The sequence below is a fragment of the Doryrhamphus excisus genome, linkage group LG14 (genome assembly GCF_037039965.1).
Source record: "Doryrhamphus excisus strain RoL-2023G ecotype Guam linkage group LG14, RoL_Dexc_Guam_v1.1, whole genome shotgun sequence".
NCBI classification, from domain to species: Eukaryota; Metazoa; Chordata; class Actinopteri; order Syngnathiformes; family Syngnathidae; genus Doryrhamphus; species Doryrhamphus excisus.
In genome coordinates, this window is record NC_136370.1 from 11,989,294 (window position 1) to 12,013,765 (window position 24,472).

The 24,472-nt window shown below is 39.8% G+C and overlaps 1 protein-coding gene across 8 annotated transcripts in view; it reads left to right on the forward strand.

Moving 5' to 3' along the window:
* Nucleotides 1–24,472, forward strand: part of ralgapa1 (Ral GTPase activating protein catalytic subunit alpha 1) — a 54,896-nt gene that overhangs the window by 24,067 nt on the left and 6,357 nt on the right. For all 8 annotated transcript variants that reach the window (XM_058090994.2, XM_058090995.2, XM_058090996.2 and 5 more), the window contains 14 exons: nt 621–731; nt 906–974; nt 1,052–1,189; nt 1,275–1,458; nt 3,381–3,499; nt 4,709–4,828; nt 4,999–5,620; nt 5,894–6,009; nt 6,808–6,932; nt 9,197–9,268; nt 10,421–10,544; nt 10,766–10,921; nt 13,202–13,360; nt 14,174–14,301. In XM_058090994.2, coding sequence (XP_057946977.2) covers nt 621–731; nt 906–974; nt 1,052–1,189; nt 1,275–1,458; nt 3,381–3,499; nt 4,709–4,828; nt 4,999–5,620; nt 5,894–6,009; nt 6,808–6,932; nt 9,197–9,268; nt 10,421–10,544; nt 10,766–10,921; nt 13,202–13,360; nt 14,174–14,301 — 2,243 coding nt within the window. The remainder of the gene's footprint in view (nt 1–620; nt 732–905; nt 975–1,051; nt 1,190–1,274; nt 1,459–3,380; nt 3,500–4,708; nt 4,829–4,998; nt 5,621–5,893; nt 6,010–6,807; nt 6,933–9,196; nt 9,269–10,420; nt 10,545–10,765; nt 10,922–13,201; nt 13,361–14,173; nt 14,302–24,472) is intronic.

Sequence of the window (24,472 nt, forward strand, 5' to 3'; positions counted from 1 at the left end):
CAAGTGGACTCAAAACACACACAAATACACACAAGCACACACATACCTTTTCCACCTTGGAATCTCTAGCTTGTGTATCTGTAGCCAATAACCTCCTCGAGCCAGTACAGCTGAACACACTTGCATTCACTTACTCCTGGGAGCAAACCCTGGACCGTCAATATGTTTGGTCCTTCTTCAGATAGGAGGTCCGTCCAGGGGGGGCACTGCAAGCTGTGTCACAAACACTCTCAACGCTATCATGGACACACATCTTGTCCTCTTTTTGCCTTGGCACCAGCAGCCAGTAGACCCAGCCATGGGCTCTGTAACATACATCACACACAAACAAAGCTTAAGGGATTGTCATATTTCCATGCAGCGCCACTTCCACTTGCTGTGTTTCTCATCTCGGCACATCCTTTGATCTGGAGGGATTTTTCTTTAGTAAATGATAATCCTGTTTAGAGCTTATCTGTACATTTTCTCCCTTACCACTATTTAACTATTGTTTGAAACATTTTCTATTAAGTTGAATTATATTGTGTTCTTACTTTGAATCGCTTTAATGCATATTGAATATGTTGTTATTGTATGTCGACTACTAAGGTTGTAATCACATGACTATATGTGTCTACTAGTACCCCAATAAGAATGTTGCACTGGTGGCATCAGACATCCTTCACCTTTTGATCAGTCATGCGGATCATCTTCAGAAATTCCCCAGTGACACTCCAAAGAAGATAGTCGAGGTAAGGCAAATTCATTAACATGTAAATCATTACAGCGTGTGTTCTTATCATTCACATTATTAATGTCATGCCAGTTGTATTTAATAAATTACTACAATCTAATATATCTATCTAATTGTTGCATGTTGTTTTAGAATGTAAAGACCAAATTGATGTGATTGTATTATTTCCTAGATTTTGATCGCCACCATCACACACTTGCTACCTACCACTGAGTCCTCTCCTCATGAACTGGATAAGAGGGTATCATACACATTGCTGTATTAGACTGTATTGCCTATTTAGCACCGAGAGTAACTTTATAACCTTGCATGCTGCAGCTGGTTGTGTCCCTCCTGTTGTGTCTGTTGGACTGGGTGATGGCCCTTCCACCGAAGACTCTGCTTCAACCCGTTCAAACACGAAGCCCCCCAGAAAAGGAGCAGCCGCCAAAGACCCTGCTCAGCTGCATTTATAAGGTGTGTTATTGGCTGTCACCAAGCAGGAGGGAATGGAACATACCAAAGTAATGTATTAAGCAATTTATTCTAATATTCTCCCTAGGTTTTACATGGCTGTGTGTATGGAGCCCAGTCTTTCAGCAGCCCCAAGTATTACCCGTTGCAGCTGTCAGATCTGTCAAGTCAAGACTATGACCCGTTTCTGCCATTAGAGAGCCTTAGGGAACCGGAACCTCTGCACAGTCCAGACTCTGAGCGCTCCAACAAACTCCAACCCGTCACTGAAGGTAATTTATTTAATGGCAGAAGTGGGAGAAAGTCGGTGTTTTCTATACCGCTTGTCCTCACGAGTGTGTCGTGGGCATGCTGGAGCCTATCCCGGCTGTCTCAACACTTAATATAGCGGCGAAGGCTATGGGTGACAAGGGAGTGTGAGTGCGAATGGGTATGCGTGTCTTTGGATGCATGAGTGCGTGGCCTGCGACGTGCCCAATCTTGGAGCTCTGTTCGCAGGGTGTCATTGCGATAAACAGCAGTTGTCATGGAGACGTCCGTGGTGGGCCCAGAGAAGAGAAACAAACAACAGGTGTCCGTGAAGAAATAATGGAGGGTCAGAGCATCCCGCTGCAGCAATCTCTTGGGAGAAGTTGTTTTCACAACATGACCTTGGTTGGGGGGGAGGGGTAAGCCGAAATCCAGATTAAGTATATTTTTTGGGTGAATTTAGGCAGCCACATTCCAATAGACCGGACCACTCCTAGTGTCCATTCTGGTCTCCCAATTGATCCAACTGCCTTTGCAAAGCCGAAAACTTCTCCAAGATGGCACCTTTTGTTGGGATTCACAGTCAGAGTGTGAACGTCTTTGCCCACCAAAGCATTCACGATGAGCAGCTGTGGGCCAACTAGATCCACTGCCTCGATCATCATCCAATCGGCAACAGACATTTTATCATGGTTCCGAATAGGTAGACGTCTTTGATGTCCTTCACAGAAAGAATCTCCAGGTACATGACCTTCCACTTCCCCCAATTGTCTACCACTTACCCGGCGGTGAACGTTCCGTCAGGGCAGGCAGGTTCCCTCCGAATCTGAGCTTCTCATTGAGAAGATCTTTAAAAAGTATGAGATAAGGGAAAAGAGGGGAAAGATTTGACCGCCTTCATTGAGAACCAAAGGCTAATTTGCATAATTATTACAGCTGGAAAATAGGTCATATTACTCGCTAAATTGAACAGCATTGTCAAAATGTATGACCCAGGCTGCAACCACCAAATGTGTTTTCATGTATGTTCAATGATTTTGTTAAAACGTTGTGTGGAAATTGAGCTTTTAAATGCAGAAGTTTGGTAGATGTGCATTTTAAATGTACCCATACAGACTTGGATTAGGTTTGGTGTTGAAATCTGAGTTTTTCCGACTCATGATTTTTTTAATGACCACATAACAGGACTATTTGACCCACACTGTCACCAAACTAGTGGCAATTTTAAGAGACAAAGTGTGTGTGTGTGTGTGTGTGTATATGCATGAGGACACCGGTGTGCGTCCGTGTGAAATTGTGTATTGTCTCCTGCTGTGGTCCACCAGTACAAAGCAAACGGTCTAATGACTGAAGCACCCTGCGAGACCATGCCTCTACTCTACATTGTATTTGCTCCTAATATTCTGTTTTTCTTTTATTCTGTTGTCATTTTACTGTTTACTTGCTTGTGTGTCTCTTTCCTTTCTTTAACTTGTCCTGAGGTTTAGGTATTTATCTGGTCAATACATATCTATACTTTTTACACAGGCTTGTTGATAAAGCTCTGTGTGACAGCGAGCGTGTCACACAGTGTGTGTGTTTATAGCGATGTGAATTAGTCAAGATCCTCTTGCAGCACAGTGTGTGATGGCATTGGCTTCTCCCCAGCATGGGGCAGACTATGTATTGGTCAACTGCCTTTCCTTGTTGAAAGTGAAGACCAATTAAGACTCGGATTTAACTACTGTACATAAAACTAAGTGGTTTTCTTTAGTACATTAAACAAAATAAAAATGAATTTGTAACCAAATTAATCATTATGTGGTAAATTTATATTGCTTCAGACATAACAATAACAACTTCAAATATTTTGCTAAATTCGTACTGTATTTTGCATTTTTTAAAACATCCAAACTTATTCTGGTTTCATCCTTATTTGTCTCATGTTTTTCCTGTCTTTCCATAGCCCATAGTCGTATCCAGCAGGGCCTGGTTTCCATCGCAGCCAGGACTGTTATTACCCACCTTGTCAACCATCTAGGGCATTACCCGATGTCTGGAGGTCCAGCTACCCTTTCCAGCCAGGTACTGTTAATGGGCCTAGAGTATTCTCACAGGCACTGTTTGTCACGACTGTGTTACCAGTGTGTATTTCGAAAATGAAATAAATATTTAGACTTTTTAAACTTTTGTTCAGGTGAAGAACAGTTTAGTCAGTTTAAATGTGGTTTTCAATCAATTACCCACACATTTTTTTCTCTGCATTTTTCCTTGCATTTTGATGCTGTACTTGGAATCCCCTGGTTTCAGATTTTGTGTGTTGTTTTTTTTTTTTTTTCTTTTCGCTTTATTTGGGCAAATATATGAATCATAACAGTGCATTTCTTACATCAATCAAAATCAAAATATAACTTTCCATTATTTACATTTGATTTCAACTATCTGATAGCAAGCCCAAAAGGAGTAGGCTGAAGCAAAAGCTTATAAATGCCTACCCCTTTTTGCAAGATATAATCATGTTCATGCCACTGTCTTGTTTCACCTGTTATTATTATCATTGTATTATTATTATTATTATCATTATCCTTATTGTTATAATCTTTATCATTATTACCATCATTATAATCATCATTAATATTACCATTTTCATCATTGTAGTTGAAAATTTTGTGATTTTTAATTATTTAATTTTACAGACTTCATTGCTTCTTGTACAGTGTAGACATTTCTTCTGTTATTTTCAGAAATCTCCAGTCTTTGTGTGTCAATTTATTAGCCCACTTTTTTGTGACATTTACTTATTTTCTGGATTGCATGTGTCTATTCTTATGCATTAAAAAACAAGAACTTGAGACTGTGTCTGGACAGGTGTCCAACCCAAACATCAGTTTCTTCTTGTTAAAACCTACCTGAGGTTTTTTGACGTGTTTATTAGTTTGTGTGTGTCTAGTCTTGTGCATTAGGAAGCAAGGTTTTAGGTCTGTGCTCAAACCAATTTTTGAAGCAGTGATGTCTTGCTGTCCATTATTACTATTTATTGTACAGTAATAATTAATAATAATTAATGATGATAATAATAATGATAAAATTTCAGGAGTGTAGCTGCAAAGGGGGATCTTGCCTCCATGATTTACCTGTAGGTGTCTGATCATTTGTACCTTTGTTTATATAATGTTGTAGATGGAGCAACATTGAGCGTGCTTTAGGTGTTAATAATATCACTATGTGTTTGAGCTTTTGGAAATGAGCAATTTGTTGTCTTTCCTTTCGTGACATCATATTTTGGATTCATAGGTCTGCGAGAACCAAGACAACCCATACTGTGAGAGTGTAGACCTTGGACCTGAACTCTTCCACTCCCCAAACCTCCAGTTCCTATCTTTGAACGGCTCAACCCTGCTCTCTGTGCTTCAGGTAAAATTTGTTGTCTCCAGTAAATGATGCAGAATGCACTCACACTGGAACACTTGCTATCACGGTGTTCTCTAAGTTGGGTCATATTTGTATTTGTTCGATGTGATTACAAGAGCCATAAACCCCACAGAAGGCTATAATGAAACTATTTATTTTTATTTATTTCCCAGATCCGGTCAGAGTCTGGTGTGCCAGGAGGCGGAATGACAGCTGGTTTGTCATCTGCTCCAGCTTGCGTTCGCGTTATCATCCGGGATGTAGCTGGAAAGCACTCCTGGGATTCTGCCGTCCTCTATGGGCCCCCACCATGCTCACCAAGCAGCCCTGCAGACTCACTTTTGTCACACACGCAATCCCCTCATAGTATGAATCTCCATTTACAGACGCCAACCAAAAAGTTGACAGTGGAGAGCAGAGAATGCAGCCAAGAAGAACAGCAGCATGAGGAGTCAGAGGAGGGAGGAAGTGGGAAAGAGGGCGAAATACATGAGTTGGAGGAAGAAGTGGATGACGCCAGAGAGGGCGGCAAAGTTGGTGAAGATGAAAAGGTGCAGCTCCAAGGAACTGCGGAAGAAGAGGAGAAGCAAAGGGAGGGCAACAAGGAACAGATCACGCTTGGGGAGGGGAATAGGGAAGAAGTGGGCTTTGAGCAGCTTCTAGCTCCACCATTGGCGAAACGGGTGTGTCGGGAGGTGGTCCCAGCATGGGATTCACTGAGGGAAGGAGATGATGCTCTGGATGAAATGCTGCAATACCTTGGATACTCAAGTCCTGAGTGTCTACAGAGGGCAGGTACACGAATGCGCACACACACGCATTTCTTCAGCCTACAGTGATTCTCAAACTATTGTTTTTACTGTATGCTATTAATAACTGTAGCAGGTTTTAATGATGACACCAACACCTCTTTTTGGAGTGTCAATCACACTATTAGGCACCCTTGGGTTAGTGTGCGGTGGGGTGACACCTTGACTTGTGTGTCAGAAAACCGTTGAGAACCATTGCCTTTAGTACAAACACATTCAAACATTCAGATCTGCTAATATGTTCTTATTGTTTCCACAGGAATGCCACTTAATATCCCAGTCCCTCCACCAGCTTGTGTTTCGGAGAAGCAGGAGAATGACGTGATTAACGCCATTTTGAAGCAAAGTGCTGCTGAAGGAGAGTTTGTCATTCATGTACGTTATTGTCCCACAACCATGAAAATATTGATCTCACTTCAATTATGGCTTATCTTTTTAGTTTTTAACCATGTCCTGATGAGCACACATACAGGTGCAGCACAACGCGGTAGAAAACTTTTGAAAAGTTAATTTTAGTAGTTTATTTCAAAAAGTTAAACTTCTATTCTATTGATCCATTCCATAGATCTACACAGTCGAATAATGTATTTCTGAATTTAGTGAATTACTTAACTCCTAAAATCAAATATCTTGCTATTGTAATTTATTGAGATGCACCAGTATATGAAAAAAATGGTGGTGCGCCACCCAGGCATCTGAACATACCAGGAAGACGAGAACGAGATGAGACAAGATTATTTTTAAGACCTTTTAGTTCAACTGAGTCACAAAACAATGCAGATGCATTTCGAAATGTTAATTATGCAAATAAAAATCTAAACGAAATAATATATTTTCTTTAAATGTCATCTGTCACTGGTGTAAAGTAGTGGAATCGGTGTTTGTGACATGTATTTCTCTGTCAAGCAAAATTTTGGCTCTTCAATTGTATTAAAGATCGGTGTTGCTTTTGTTTCACAGTTTCTGTGAGCGCACACCATATTTCTCTGTTCTGGTTGTACTAGAGCCAGACCGATTTTTGGGGTTGATGCTGACACCCCTAGTGTACTATTAACTATGCTTTTAATTTCCTAGGCACAATTCTTGTTTTTCCTCTTCCGTTTCAGACCTGTTTAACTGTATTATACATTTTCCAATGAATTAAATATGAAGACCATTTTACTGATCTTTTAGAGAGGCGAGGAATTAAACATGAGAGCAGTGGAGCAGAGTGAACCAGACACTCGGACACCGCAGTCAGCCTTCTACTACTGCAGACTACTGATCAACATACTGGGGCTCAACTCCTGGGAAAAGAGGTGATCTCAGAATGCTGCATACAAAACCTCTTGTGGAAACAACCTTCTGATTATTGCAGTCCCATCATTTTTACAATTTCCCAATTTGAATCAATTTGACTTTCCAATTTTAATTTTCTTGCAATTGACGTTTGACTATTTACACGAAAGTTTAGGTGTGTCGCTTTAAAATAATTTTATTTGTAGTATGATGTACTTCAGTGGTGTGGCCAGCACACTTTGCAATTTAAAATAATGAATTGTCCAAAGGTATGAATGTGAGTGTGAATGGTTGTTTGTCTATATGTGCCCTGTGATTGGCTGGCGAACAGTCCAGGGTGTACCCTGCCTCTCGCCCGAAGACAGCTGGGATAGGCTCCAGCATGCCTGCGACCCATGTGAGGATAAGTGGTACAGAAAATGGATGGATGGTACTATGTCATCCAACACAATATTTAACTCCAGTATAATTATTAAGAAAACAATGTTTTAGAATTCAACCACATCCAAATTGTTGGACAAATTGATTTTTTTTTTGTAAAAACGATATTCTTTATTTTAATAAACATTAATTCCTCTTGAAATGGTTTGAGAAAGTGCTCAACTTTCAACAATCTTTTTGCATAACACAGCAAATATGAAATAATGCAGAGTGTCATTAACTAAGGTGCGATCGATCAACAACAAAACTCTGGTAACTTAAAAGACAACACAACTAGCAACATGTAAAAAAAAAAACGTATATTCCTGTCCAAAAAATACAACCTGGCGTCAAATTAGATTACGTTATTGTACACAATATTATGTTTATGTATCTACGAATATAATTTATGTCTGTATGTATCAGAAACCAACAGAATAGTCGAATATAAATCAGCACATTAGAATTTATATCTTGAAACAATGTATTTAATTAAGTGGTTATAATGGATATTCTGCCTTGGTTTCTAAAGTGCGTCTGGCCTGCTAATGGATGCTCATTGCTCTTCATGCGGTGAATTACACCGTCTGCATTCATTCAGCACAATAGACTTCTTAATACATTGTATGTGTGTAGGAGTGTCATAATGAGTAAGCCATTGATCAAAATGAACCAGTCTGCCTCTAGAATAAAAGAAGGTGCCTGAAGTAAGAAGATGGTAAGGGGTGAAAAATAAACCCGTAAACAGCATGCATAAAACGCATGAATTGGATCTGAAATAAGTGCATGTGTCAGAATGGAGGAGAATGAGAAGCCTGTTGCATTAGGCTCGATGAACAGATCTTTAATGTGCAGATTGTCTTTTTGCTCACTCTATATTCACAAGAGTGCGATAGTCCTCCTTGTCTGTGGTCTCTTTTTATGCTTTTCTCAACTATCGAGAGTGTAAATGGAGTCTTTGAGAGCGGCGAATGAGCCCATTACTACATATCAGTTTAATAAAGAGCAAATTGCAGGCTTTTTGCTTTCTCTCTTTATCTCTTGCTTTTTCTTTTCTCTCTCACTCTCTCTCTGGAAAAGAAATGAATGATGTGTCATTATGAGTCCATTCCAAATGTCTGCTGTTTCAGTGTGGTTTGATATCAGTGGTGCTGAAATCGGTGGCTGGTTCCCGCAGGACATTTTAAACGATCCCTGGATCAGCTTACATAAAAAGGCTTTTGTCTTGAATAAAAATAGAGTTTCTACCTTTTTATATTTCGATCCTGAAAGTGGGCATAATATTACAAGAACTTTTTCAAGTCAGAGGACGTAATGCTATTGAAAGACTAAGTATAGTGTGACAGGTCCCTACAATTTTGTGTGCAGTGTTGTTACCATAGCAATGAGGCTGCCTCTTTGCCGTGGCCACTTTATAGTTTTTCCAAACAATAAGCACTCTGAATGTTGAACATTTAATTGAAGCTTAAGTAGTAATGAAATACTTATAATAAATATGTGTATCTACACTGTATATGATGAAAATGGCATTGTCAATCACAGTATTTTTATTCAATGAAATGATCCCCCATCTCATTAGCTGGCTTAGTTTGTAGTTAGTTAGTTTGAGTTATTTTATGTTACACATTATTCTTTGCATTGAACTCTCAAATTTGACCTAAAAACTGGAAATTATGTAAAATGTACTAAAATTCAACTTGGAATGAATATGATGGCGCTTTTTTTTCTTTTTAAAGCAAAGCAGTATTCATGCCATTTTAACCAACCTCTCAATCTAAAGTAGTGGATATGGTAATTAAGAAGCATAATTGTCCTTCCAGGAGATTTTTCTGCCACTATGATTAATTGTTGTTTTTCCTTTCAGGAGTAATTTTCATTTATTGAGAAAGAATGAGAAGCTTTTGAGAGAGCTGAAGAACCTGGACTCCCGGCAGTGGTGAGAAAACAAGCGTTTTTAATTTATTGTATGTAATTTATGTATTTCTCTGCCACTCCTTCTGATCTTGTTGTACATTCAACTTTAAAAAATAGCATGTTCACAGTGGCAACAAATGTATTTAATTCAAGCCACAACTCTTGTTGTGAGGCACAGTGTCGCATCCCTTAAGAGTCACACCCAGTCGGCACTTTAATAACATTCTGACCTGAACACAACAGCAGCTGTGCAATTACAACACCATTCATGTATTCTAGTCCATTTGTCATCTCAACAACGTCTTTAGTATGTGTGTATGTATGGTCTAAGTAAGACAGAAAGACAATTGGTGAATATTCTTAGCACTTACTGCTTAACTCTTACAGCTGAAGTACAGTTTGCTACATTTAAGTGTGCTCAGCAATCCAAGAAAGTACTCTCAATATGTGAATACATCTTAAATGACATGGTTTCTTTGAACGCAACCCCTCATTGCACATAGACTCATCTACTCATTGCAAGTAGATTTCATACGTGTGCTATCTTCTAGCTTGAGTTACATTTTCAGTTCCTCACTACATACATTTCATGTTCTGTCATTTATCTGTCCGTTCACAAAATACAAAATGGTGATTAAACATGATTATCCATCCATTCCTTTTATACCACTTATCTTCATTACTGGGGCGGGGTATGATGGAGCCTATCTGAGCTAACTTCAGGCAAGAGGCGGAGTACACCCTGGATAGGTCGCCATTCAACTGCAGGACACTTAAATCGATAAACAACCATTCACACTCACATTCATACCCATGGATAATTTAGAGATTCAACATGATTATTTCATTTGGAAATATGATTAAAATGTTTAATCATTTGCCAGCCCTATTTTTCTTTTTTTTAAAGAAGTGTTTCATTTTCCCTTTTGACCAAAATTTACGGCCTGCCAAATGTCTCAATATATCCCTCAACATTTGCTTTTTCATTGAAAATGCAATTTTGTAAATTTGTTTTTTTGTAAATTGTAAATTTCTTATGTCCTACATATCTGGAGGACATGAGAAAAAGCACTCATTTAAACTGAGGACAATTATGCTTCTTAATTATTTTGTTAATGACTATAATAGTCATTTATAAACGTCCTGTTCTTGTATTTTCTCCTTTATCTTCTAGCCGAGAGACTCATAAAATAGCTGTGTTTTATGTAGCTGAAGGCCAAGAAGACAAACACTCCATACTCACCAACACTACAGGCAGCCAAGCATACGAAGACTTTGTTTCTGGACTGGGTTGGGAGGTAATTATGAATAAAAAAAATCTTCTTTCTGCATGCTTGTTTGTATAAAATAATGTCTTCACGATTAAACAGATTTAAGAAGACAAGCCATTGCCCTGATCTGTAAATATACTTTTTTTTTGGTATTTTGTTTTAATTAATTTGCCTTTTTCAGTCTATTTGTAGAAAATACTCAAGTTTGACACTGTAGTTACCTTGTTTTCTTAATGTGTGCTTCTCAGGTGGACCTCACCACTCACTGTGGTTTCATGGGAGGTCTGCAGAGAAATTGCAGTACAGGCCAGACCACACCTTACTATGCCACTTCTACCACTGAGGTCATCTACCATGTGTCCACCCGAATGCCCCATGACCAGGACCACAATCTCACCAAGAAGGTAACTAACACCTTTTTGAAACCTTGGGACAGCCAAGGGTTTGCAAAAGTGTGTAGAAGATAAGAAAAAAGCCATAATACTGCAAGAAATGAGTTATTTGATATATACTGGTGCTAAAATGTGACACTCCACTATTAAAGACCTCTGATTTAGATGATCTGGACTTCCCATGGCAAGGAAAAATGTCTCTCTTAGTGTATTTGTGCATGAGAACAACATTGCAAATAAATGCAGGTATTTCATGCAAACACCTCTGTTTGTTGTGTTTGTTCTCAGTAACTCCAATCATTTATTGCAATTACATCTGTATTTGTGCATGGTGTTGTATTAGTGTCAAAACAAGCCGATTTAGCGTGTTTGACATGGTGTGTGTTTGTGTGCACACCTGTCAGCCCCCAGGCTCTGGGCACTCTGCACATGGCCATAATGTCCCTTTAATCAGATCATACTTCCTGCTTCTTGGCCTATCATGTCGCTGTAGGCTTCTGATTGGATTATCACCGCCTGTGAGACACCATCCCTCTCCTTGATCAGCTGATGGCCCTATAAAACAACTCATACTCATAGATACACGCATGCACACACAATGAACCCAGTTAACTTGACATTAACGCACATTTATAGATAGCTTTATTCACTTAGCCTTGGCCAAGTAACCACATGAGGCACACGAGCACGCACCCCTCAGCCTGGCACATACATGAAGACAATGATTTTTGGACTCCTTTGACCAAAATTAGAAGAGGCGTTGATATCACTAAAGCTTAGCCTGTGTCGGCTGATTTTTTTTTTTTATCTTCCCCTCGATCTGCTCAAAACGGTCTCAACCAACAAGCGTAAATGTGTAAGGTAACAGCCAGGATTGCAGAGCCTCGGACTCAATGCTTGTCAGATGGAATGAAACAGTGGCCAATCAGGAAGCAAGCTAACTGAAGAAGACGCAAACAAAACAAACAAATTGAAACAGATTGCGCTGTCACACCTGTAAAAGGAATTGGACATTAATGAGGACAGTCCAATGAGTTTAGACGCTTATTTAATGTGTCATACAATCTGTACCACTGTGGAGAGGGCAAAAAGATTCCCATTACAGAGGCATTAACAGATAAGCTGACAGTTAGCCTAGCTTCTTCTTTTTCTCTACTGGCAGTTCGAGTACAGTGAGGGTCATTGCTGTCTCTCACAGGCCAGTCCAGGTACTACGTCAGGTCTCTGGAGGTGGGCAGAGTACTAAGAACAATAAAAGCACACCTTTTGTTGTGTGGAGGACTCATACCTAAAAATATTAGTTAATGTTTTTAAATGTGTGTACCGGGCTTTAAACCATATACTGTGTCCACATATGTTGTAATGTACACACTGGCAGCAATTTATCAAGGCTTTCATGCGCTGGCACACACACACACGTACTTTGCAATGTGAGTTTAATTCATAGCAGGGTACTTGTCAAGCTCTTGCACATGGCTTGTTTTTTTTATTTAAAGGGGATAATAGTATGACAGTGATACTGTACTTTCTGAAATCCCCTCTACATTTCAGGTTATGTCTTATGTGACCTGCTAACATGAAGCACAGAAACAAAAGTAATATATATTTAAAACCTCATATAACCAATATTTAAAACATCACTTCCTAGGCAATTGCTTTGAAGTTCACACATTTGCAACTGCTAACTTGGCCTGCTAATGGCAATGGTAATTCGTCCAGCTAAACAAAACTAGCTTTACTTCCTGGTAGCCATTATTTATGCCCATATAAGGGCATGCCTATACTGTAAAAAGAAGTCCATTTTGTCAGTAGAACTACTTGGTAAAACACAGTGTCCAGAGCCATCCAAAAGTGCTTTCAGGGCTCACTTTCAAATGCGCAAACCTCATTATCTGTGTCACTGTGGAAGACTGGGGGTGTGTGTTTTGTCTGACATTGAGGTTAATGACAGAGCTATCACCAGTTGTGTGTTTGTAAATGCGTAACACATACACTTGATTTGTCTCCTTGCTCATATTCCATCTTTCTGGACCTTCACTCCATCTTCTTGTCCACTCTCCATCTTTACACATTCACTCAATCACCCACAGGGCCAGTCGTCACATTACACTCGCATACATACACACAAACCATCACAAACCTTGCCTGTATGATGGATATACCGAGCCTGGCTCATTGTGTGACTTTTGTGTGCTTGGCATTAAGGTTCATAGCACGCAGTGTCTTATGTTAAATTCTAAGAGTAACATACCTTGCCTCAAAATGTCTGCTTTCTGTCTCTTCTCTATCCAGCTTCGGCACCTTGGTAATGATGAGGTCCACATTGTTTGGTCGGAGCATTCCAGAGACTATCGTCGTGGGATTATCCCTACTGAGTTTGGCGATGTGCTAATTATCATTTACCCGATGAAAAACCACATGTATTCCATCCATATCCTCAAGAAACCAGAGGTAACACAAACTTTGTCATTAACTATACAGTACATGAGTTAAATTGTAGTAGATAGAAATCATTGAAGATGTCTGTTGTGTAACCATTCCACCCTAGAAAAAGAATGATTCAAATCATGAAGGGGCCAAAATGTATACAGTAGATGACATTCATTGCCAGGATGAGTGACTCTGCGTTTCTGAGCAGAACTTTAAATGGGTTTGTAGAATATTTAATTGTGTTGCAGTTGCAGACAATCTGTTTTTGTAAATGCGCATGACAACGCAGACATGCATCCAGATTGTCTGACAATCCAAGGGAGAGTCATGCTGCTCTGGTTTATGTTTTAGTCTAAAACGCAGACATTAATACCACAGCACTGATAGTCTAAATGTATTTTAAACAAGTAACACAATAAAAATGTCTTTTTTTTCTGTGTAACACAGACATAGACATAGATACCGCAACACTAATAACATAACCCTATTCTGTTTCATTCATCCTCCAAGCAAAAATATTGAATTATCATTGAATCCAAAAGCAAGTTAGATTAGATATTCACTGCATCACTGTATTCAGTCAAAGAGCAGAGGCTGGAGACCTGGTCTTCATATTAATTCAATAAAAAAAGCCTTCTTTCTTGGGTGGATTCCTCAAGCAGAGTATTGAATTAAACCTGAAAAGAAGCATTGTCTCAATCAAATAAACAACTGTTTTTAACGTTTTGGTTTTTTTGTTGACTCACTGAGAGGGCGAACTGTTGACTTTTAAACAGTATATAGACAAATAGTTCTGCCAGTTAAAATTGTCACAATATTTTTTTGTCACCATAGGTACCATTTTTTGGGCCACTGTTTGACGGCGCCATTGTCGACATGAAGATTTTGCCAACAATGGTCAGAGCCACAGCCATCAATGCCAGTAGAGCGCTGAAATCACTCATTCCTCTTTACCAGAACTTGTATCCTTTAAAAAAAAAAACATCAGTACATGCTTCGGGGTAAGTAACTCCAACCATTTTTTTTTTTTTACTGTTTTTTATGTTGTTTTTAATATGGCAGTATGTTGTTGAAGCAACATTTTCAGAAGTCAATGAGATTCATTTGGCCTATTGGTAATATGGCAGTCGAAACTATCAGGTATGGGAAAACCAAGCGTTGTCAGAGAAAATCATTGCCCAACTGCAGATTTTTCTGTCTTTGGAAATCATTCCCATTTACTAGAGATCAGAAAAAATGCATGTCTCCCAATCTCCAAGGCCTCTAATATGTAGTGTCACTCTGATGTACTCGTTCCTGATCCTATCTATCCTGGTCACTCCCAATGAGAACCTCAGAACCCTTATTTTCTATACATTTATGACAATTATTTAATCAAAGAAACAGCAAAAATACACCAGTTTACCACAGTAACTAAGAGGACCTTGATACTTCTGTAAACTACAGATGGGTGATGAACCTGGATAAAATGGCAGGCTCACACCAAGGGGTCAGTCAGTGTTTCACGCACTCTTGAACTGAATTGGATACAGTCTCAACGGAACCAACTCAGCTCCTCTGAATGGACACGTTTATGGTGTGATTGTCTCCACATCTGCTAATTAACTGAAGCAATTATTAAAATATACAATTGCATCAGACGTGTAGAAGCTATTGACTATGCTTCGGTCTGCTGGTGGAACTTGGCAGCGTGGAGTAGTGTCCGGTGGTACAATGTCGTCGATGGGTTTTTTGGGCCTGAATGCTGTGGAGGACAGCACAGGCTCAGGGGCTGATTTGCCTCGGTGCCGGGGTGATGCTGGTAGCGACAACAAATTAAATAAAATGGTAAAAACAACGCCATGATGAGTGTTGAGGGAATGCATAGCAGCATTGAAGAATCCATTTTACTTCACATCCACACAGTCAGATGTAGACACTGAGATTGTGAGGCTCAGTGAGGGGCTGGAGCTTGTAGGTGACAACTCCATTGTAATGTGTATGTGAGCGTGTGCACACGCACCTTCTTTCACATATTGATGTCTTTGTAAGAGTTTGCTTTTGTAGGACTGCATCTTTGTGTGTGTGTGTGTGTGTGACATGTTCGTGTAAGACTGGCATTCCCATCCATACACACAGTATGTGGGGTGAGTGATGTCACATGTCAAACATGCTACTTTAGAGATGTTTGTGCGAGTCTACTGGGGTCCTGGTGTGTATTGATTGGTGGCAGCAGCAGGTCGATGCCTCTGACAGCCTGAATTACAGTAATCAGTCATTATTGACTCCCAGTCTCCCTGCTGCACACACCTCTCCTCCTCAGTGTCTTTCTGCGTCTGTCACTTCTTTCTTTTCTTCTCTCCTCTCAATCTCTCACTCTGCCTCAACACTTCTCTGTGTGTTGTTCTCAAATTTTTCTACCCCTGTCTTCACACTTGGTCATAATTCTTTGTTCTAAGATGTCTAAATGTCTTTTATTTGAATTTGCCACATAAATGAGTAGAGCTGCAACTAACGATTATTTTTTTAGTTGATTAATCTGAAACTTGATGTTGTTTCGATGAGGTGGGCTGAAGTCAAAAAGCTCCTCGGTCACAGAACCCAAGTTGTGGATAAGATCCGCCCAGAGTTCTTCAAGGCTCCGGACTAGCAGTCTCGGTTGACACGCCCTGGACCATCACATGGACATCGGTGCATCTGAATTGTCAGACTGTGATGGTGGTGCCCCCTCTCCTAGAAGGTGGAGTGGAGTGTGTATTCCACTTCCCTGGTAGGGTCTTTTTGCATCAGCTCTTCCCTTTCAGCATAGTCATGGAGGGAGTATTGGAGTTTGCCCAACAAGTAGAGATTACAAATAGATATTACTATTGCAACAACACATCTTCAGTTGGGTAAAACTAACCTGTCTCACAACGGTCTAAACCCAGGTCAGTTTCCCTATTATTGGGTGAACAATCCAACGCTTGGTGAATTCTCCTTCACAATGATGGGAAGAGCTGTTTGGGGTGCTCCGGGAGTGTGGGGTACTGGATCTACTGATGCAGGCCTATTCTGTCCTTGCTTTCCGGATGCCAGCTGGTGTGGCTGTGAAAGAGTGCGCTGGTAAACGTCACTCACCGATGCCTGAGGAGTCACACTGGACATTGAGTTAACAGCTTGCAGCTCAATGGCCAGCGCTTTTGACTCTCATTCTGTAGGGCTGGCTGGACCAGGCGGGTCCAGCGAGTGCTGGACTAAGGCTGCACTTTGTCCCCGTTTTTGGCCATAGCTGGGTTCGGAATTCAATCCATTACATCGTGCATGAAGCAAATGCTACATTGTAGCATCAGGTATCCACACAAAGCGACTGATATACAAATGTAGGACGGAGGGGAAAAGACAATTGGCAGAGCTGAACGTGTCAATGGTTGTCTGGCTTTTTCTTTTTGCTTCCCTTACTTTTTTTTGTCTCCATGTCTCACACACTGTCTCCTGGCCCTCAGGGCAGTCCATCTGCCTTCCCTCTCGCTCTGATGTTTCATTCACCATGACCAAAGCCATCCAAAAGCACACAGTGCCAAGGTGCTGGGGCAGCTGTGTGTAAGTACAACTCCATCTTGCATATTGGCTCATTGCAACAACAAAAGCAATCCATGACTCCTGTGAAGCCTGTTCATATATACTCACATACCGCTGTCTTTATGTCATCTCGACTGTGGTTGCTGTGTGACATTGAAATGTATTATTACATTGTGGCTGTGACTGCCACTTTTCTTCTTTTGCTTAAACGGAATCACATTTTCACATCAAAGCTTATAACGGTGACCAGAGCACACCAACACGACATCTCATTATGTATACACAAACAATATTATATCCAGAGCTTTATCAAAATATGTTTTTATGAATTAAATTACATTGGAGCTGTCAGAGAGGTGCAGCATTACAGTATGTTCATGCTGTAGTATATTTTTCCAGCAGGGCTACATGATACTGAAAAACATATTTCTTAGATTTCAGTTAACTTTTTTTTAACTACTTGAAAGAAGCATTGCTCATATATACCAGTCATTGTATACACTATATAAGAAGTGGTCAATCAAACATTGGCATCATTACACACACATTTGCATTATATACAATACAGTGGAACCTTGAAAATTCACAACTAAATTTTAGCTCTGTTTGTGTACAGTTTCTGGTTAGCGTACAATATGACGGGGATCTTGTCTTAATTCACTGCATGAGTTCACTTGTGTTTTTAATGTATTTTTGTCACATTTTGTCTGCCTATTAACATGCTAATACATATAAAACAGAAACAAAAAGTTGGTTTTGTCACCTGTCTTTGATATCATTAGTGGTTGACTATGTAGTTCTTTGCTAACTAACACAGTTACGCCACGTTTCTGCTTTTCTTAATCATCACGGCTGCAAAATAACGATTGAAATAACTACAATGAAGCCAAAGAAAGTTGCAAGCGCCAGACAGTATTTTGATTAAAAAAAAAGTGAGAAACACTATTGAATTCAAGAAATAACTCATAGCAAAACACAAAGGTGGTGTCTGCGTGGATCTCAGTGCCACATTGCTGTTTTTGTCATCAATCATGTCTTCAATCAACGTAAAAGTTAAATTATCCCTTTAATTCTTCATTCATATGCATTTCAAAGTGTTTTCATGTAAAACTATACTGTAATTATCAATTGGATTTACATGACTTCTTAAGAGAAAAAGTTATTTGTTTAGAGTATGTTTTGGTTAGAGTCAGAACTTCTTGATGCTAACCAAGGTTCTGCTGTATACACATACAATATCATTGTCAATCAGGGGGTACAGAGTGGCAAATAATGGGGTCAACAGTATACTTTTATGCTGCTTGAAGTGCAGCATGTGTTGGTAAACATTTGCATGTGATAGGTGTTGGAGTGAGTTAAAAGAGTGAGATGCAGCCGTTCTCCATCTGCTACAACATGTGCTTCTGGGAAACAATGCTGGAGGGACACAAAGCTGCTACACAAAAACATACGCACAAACAAAATTGACATCACAACCAGTTTTAACAAAATGTTTGCATGCATGAATATTCCAAACATATGTCATCTTTCAATTAATGCTTGTTTTCAGTATGCTAATTTTACACATGTATAAATGCTTGGCACTTTCAGGATTAGAACTATTGTGTGCCTGTGTGTAGTCGTTGATTGGCAGGGATAGTGCTAATGTGGCTGGGGTCAGCATATGGCTTAGTGTGATAGCACTGTTGTGTTTGTGTGTGCTGTCTGCGCATGTATGTGTCACCGCTGTTCCCTCTCTGTCACACTGTGTTCCCAGTGAAATGATGGCAGCTTTGGGCATGTAGCGCTATTATCCCCCCCATATCCACACACACATACAAAGACACACACACTAAGAGCAGCCAAACGCCTAGCGGTCTGCCTGGCTTCTCTTTGCCAGCTCTCTCAATAGAGCCCATTGTCCCGGTAAGACTACAATCTGCTGTGTCTGACAAGAAGAGTCTGTTCCTCACAATGATAGAAAGGTGAGGGCACAACCTTACAAATTGAAGACACTTTGCCATTGCTGATGCTGGAATCGGGTCATGCCACCCTTAACCCTCATTTAATGTCCAAAACACTGATTACCATACGTGCTTTGATTTAAAGAAAAAAACAAAAAAAACCAAAGGGCATTATTGTTCGTCTTGTGGTCCTTGCCTTTGTTATATTTTACGCTCACAGATTCATCAGCTTTTTACCAAAACTGCAAACCCTACTTGTGTGTTTTGTTTTGGGTTTTGCATTTTTGATTTTTAAGCAAACGTTTTCCCAAATAATATTGATAACTTAAGGACACACCAACGTTCATAAGAAAAATCTCTGTTTAAAATGTTTAAAAGTCTTAAAAAAACATTGTCATGAACAGGCCAAAACAACAGGTGGTGGTACAGCCCAGCTGGTAAGGCCATTTTGTAATTATTTTCATCATTCATTCATTCATTTTCTACCGCTTTTCCTCACAAGGGTCGCAGGGGTGCTGGAGCCAGCTGTCTTCAGGCAAGAGGCAGGGTACACCCTGGACTGGTCGCCAGCCAATCACAGGGCACATATAGACAAACAACCATTCACACTCACAATCATACCTATGGACAATTTGGAGTCACCAATTAACCTAGGAAGGAAACCGGAGTACCCGGAGAAAACCCACGCATGCACGGGGAGAACATGCAAACTCCATACAGAGATGGCCGAGGGTGGAATTGAACCCTGGTCTCCTAGCTGTGAGGTCTCCGCGCTAACCACTCGAACGCCGTGCCCCCTGTAATTATTTTCTGTGCAAAATTCTGAACAGAATTGTGACAAAGCTGCCTTGGGGGAGGCCAGCGTTCACTGGAAATAGGCTCGACTTACTGGCAATGTGAAACAAGCTCCTGCTCCGGTTATACATGGACCGAATGGCACGTAGTAGTGTGCCACCAATCCATACTCCCCGAGCACCCCCCAAAGGACGCTGTGAGGGACATGGTCCAAAGTTTAACTCCACACCCTTGCACGGGTGCTGGCGGGTGCATGGGAGTTTGTCCAACCATTTTAAGAAGCTACCAAAAGCAGAATCATGCTTCTTCCTGTTTTTCACTAGCCAATGGTCCTTATCCCACAACTTAGTTAAGGAAGACAATACACTCCATCTCACGTTGTTGTTTTCCCCAAGGTTTTTTCCAAAATGCTTGCTCATGTGAGCATGTGTTCACAATCGTGAGGTTCTGTCTTTGAATCTCAGTTCAGACCTCTCTCTGTAAAGTTTGAATGTTCTCATGCCGAGTTGGTTTCTCTCTGGATAGTCCAAGTTTCCATCCCACAGTATTATTATTATAGTTAATATTTGAAACTCTTGAGTAAATGGTTGTTTGTTTATGTGTGTCCTGTGATTGAATGGTGACTCCAGGGGTACCCTGTCTCTTGCCAAACATCAGCACCACCCATGACCCTGAACAGAATCTTGAAAATCTTGAAAATTGATATGTTGAAACTCTTTCTGTATAAGGATAATTTGTGCATATTTGTGGAAAGTAAATGTAGTTCAATCGTGTAGGTAAGAATAAAATGCATCTCCATTATTGTCATGTGACACCAACAGACAAGTGCTGTGTGCACAAGTGCTGGTGCGTGTTTCTCTTGAATAAAAAATAATACTTGTAATTGAAAATTCTCAGTAGTAAATATTATTATATGACACCTTCTATGAACCTGCTGACTGAGAACCCAAGAAGAGTCTACATTTAAAATTGAGGTACACTCAAAACTTAATTTTTGCAGTGTTCAATCACCACAAAAACAAAGGTAATGGAATCTTCTATCAAAAAAGGACCAAATGTGTGACCAAAGAGTCATTTTATCATCACTGTAGCTCAATAATGTAGCAGGTATAAATAGTAACTATGGAATTTCCATGTTAACAACAACTAGAAATTTAAAAATATAATGTAAAAATTTCTGCAGGTTTGTAGGACATGTCATGTACATTAAAACTTGTGTCAAGTGGTGAATAATTAATGTATCACTTTGTTTCGTCTTCTGCTTCTGCACTGATTTAAAGGACAGATTAATTGGAATAAATGTGACCGTGAAAGTGTGTGCATGTGTGCCCATGCACAGTGGGTCTTGCATGAGACCAACCCATCTCTGTCCTCATCTTTGGCGTACATAGACACTCACACACACACACACTCATAATGAAATCTGTAAGCCTCCATATCATTGCTATCACAGAAAGATATAAACCCATTAGCTTGTTCCTTTGGGCATGAACACACTCGCATGTACACATAGGGTTATCATTACATTCTGTAAAGCTTTTCCAATTGTATTATCCCTCTGATATCCCTCTTTCTGTTGTCTGTTCCAATGCCTGGGGTGGAGAGGAGAGATAGGGTGGCGGTGTGTGAGATGCCGAGTGAGATACAAGGCATATGTTCGTTTATATGTCATGAGCAAAAGTTAGGCATTTTAATCATTGCTACATTTTTATATATTTTGTAGTTGTGGTTTCTTTTCAAAGTGAGATAATTGCTCTCCTCAATCGCTTTAAAGACACTGATATGATTAAATGATGATAGAAAGGAGGAGAGAAGGCATGAGTGAATCTTAACCAATAAAATGAATGCCCCACATTGCCTTAAAATGCGCTGGGCCCACTGGACTGCGCATCAGAGGCACATCACAATGCGCGTCAAGCACCACATAAACCACCTTTTGGGACACATGTCATCTGTTCCAAGTCTGGTGCGTGTGTATCATATTGATGTTTGTTGAATTTACGCTCAGGTCATGTGCAATATGTTGACTTTTCACATTGCATTGCACAACTGAGGTTCTAAAAGTTACCCATATTATTATCATATGGCAGTAATGTGATTACTGAGGGTAGCTTGGTGTAAATAAATGTCTTCAAAGGTGTTCGACTTTAGCGCTTCTGCTTCAACTGTCTCAACTCGTGTTTGTATCATGAGTGCTGTAGAGGCAGGTTGTATGATGCTGTGATACACTTGTGGATGTCTGAGTCATAGACTATTGATCTCATCTGAGCAGAGTGCATGCTGTTGTCAGTTGAACCCGTTTGTAGGGTGCTAGTACAATGTCCATATACGGTTTGTCAAAGACAATCATGTGCTTATGCAACATATACTGCCATACAGAACAAATTTGGCACACCTACGCAGACTACTATGATTCAGTGTCTCAAAACATTATTAAGCAGATAAGTGAATTTCTATATTTTTCCAATTCAAAATACAGTCATGGCATTGTGATTGTGTACTTTTACATATTTCCGCAAACCTCAGCACAGTAATTTAAGCATAGTAGCAGCAGTGATGAATGCTGGTGGTTTCCTTTACTCAGTATTGACATTTTTAGTGATAGTTTGTGTTGTGTATGCTTTGTGTGATTTTTAGCTTTTTCATCATCTAATAGTACCCCCAGAATTGTATTTTCTTCAATTCTATCAGTGTGAATACAATTTGTGCTTGACCATTTTTTTTAATTAGTAGCAACACTTTTGTTTTAACGACACGGCCAAGTGGTAAACATGCAGGCCTCACAGTCCGGAGATCCGGAAGACCTGGGTTTTAATCTCTGCTTGGACATCTCTGTGTGGAGTTGGCATTTTCTCCCTTGTGTGGGGGTTTTCTCCGGTTACTCCTACATCCCAAAAATATGCATCTAAGGTTAATTAGTGACTCTATATTGTCCATAGGTATGAATGTAATTGTGGATGATTGTTTGTCTATATTTGCCCTGCGATTGGCTCGCAACTAGTCCAGGGTTTACCCCGCCTCTCGCCCAAAGTCAGCTGCAGGATACCCCTGCAACCCTAGTGAGGGTAAGCGGCATAGAAAATTGATGGATTGTTTTAATTTTATTTATTTTTAATATGTCTACCATTATTGATTAATACACATACTGTACATTATTTTTTGTCTTGTCATGTGATTAAATACACAACAATTCTAATATTAGAACAGGTCACTCATTCTACATAGCACATTATATGTGCAGCCACACTCCTATTTCAACACACACCTTCGCAGTGGGGGGGCCCACCTCCTAATGTGCTAACAAGCTCCCTCTTTGGCCCGCTCGCCTCCACTCTTCCTCTGTTACAAGTGATCGCAGGAGTCATACACCACAACAATGAGCCGCACTGCAGGAGAGAGAGAGAATGAAAAGGACTAAAATGGATAGAGAGAAAGAGATGGGGGCGAAGAGATGGAGAAGACATGGAATTGTCACTCTTTTCACTCATGGCAACCTCGCCAAAGAAAATGAGTTTCTAACTCAACACAAAAGAGCCATTTTATACGACTCCCTCTCCTCTCGCTGTCCCCTTTCTTTGCACCTCTTTCTCCCCCTTCCTCACAAGCTTCTCCCCTCCTAATTTTCCCACTTTCTTTCTGTCATCCCATAGTAAAAGAGATATTTTCGCTAATGACGTAAAGGGGCTCTCCCAAATTCAATTACTGTGTATTTTATAGTTACGACATCATTTGGATGGAGAAAAGATTGGAGGCAGATGCGTTTAAGTGATAATAGACTATTCTTTTTATTTCCCAAAGATTTTTACTCTTGTCATAATGGCAGGGCTCATTACCTTTTCATAATTTTTTGTAGGTTTCCTTACCGGACAGGGTTATGTATAAATATCTCAGACTAGACCTCATTTAATGTTGGTGCCCATTATAAAGAGAGTGTCAATGCAGCATTGTTTCCTCAGATTGTGAAAGATGAAGTTTTAATACCATTATATCTCAGCAAATAATGCACAATGACTTAATTTAGGCATTTAGGGAAGCTGTCATTTCAATTTCATTAAAAAATGAAAAAAAAAATTAAAATGCCATTTTATTCATTTTTATTGCTTAATTAATAGATTATAGCGACAAACTTAACTATATATGTTTATGACTTTATGAATACGATTTTTAACATTATTAGAGCCATGTAGACATGACATAACACACCTATAGACATTATAGTTGACATAAGAATAAATTTTCATTTATGGTGCTCCAGGAGTTGATTGAGGGATGAACAAGAAGTGACGTCGGGGATTCGTAATTGTTAAGTTTCCAGCTTTGCATGGATTACGGCCACAACAGCAGCCTGTGTTTTTATTGGGGATGTTTATTATGGAATATTGTGCCTGTTGTGAGATCATCCAAACTTGCAATCAACACCTGTTGTTTGGTAATCAGGTCTACAGTAACATTACTGACACCTAGTGACCAGTGTAGACTTATTTAAATGAGTCTTCTGAATGCTCAATGCCTTATATATGTGTATTTAAGGCATTTTTTATGCTTGAAAATGTTAAATCTAGACGGAAAAAAATACATAAAAATGGCTTAAATGTGCACGTTCTTTGACCATTTACCATAATAGACCATTGTCTATCACGAAACAGTGATGAGAGACGATATTGGTGTTATTTAGTGTTATTTAGGACAGGATAAGACCCAGAAAGGTTGGGCACAGGTGCTCATGCATAAGCAAACCTACCTGTTTGTTCATATTATTCAAGATGACAACTGGGAGGAGCAATGTAAAGGTTGGATGCTTGTCAAGCAGTTGACCCAAGACTCACCTCTTCTAGTTGTGTTGGGGCCAGGGATGTGT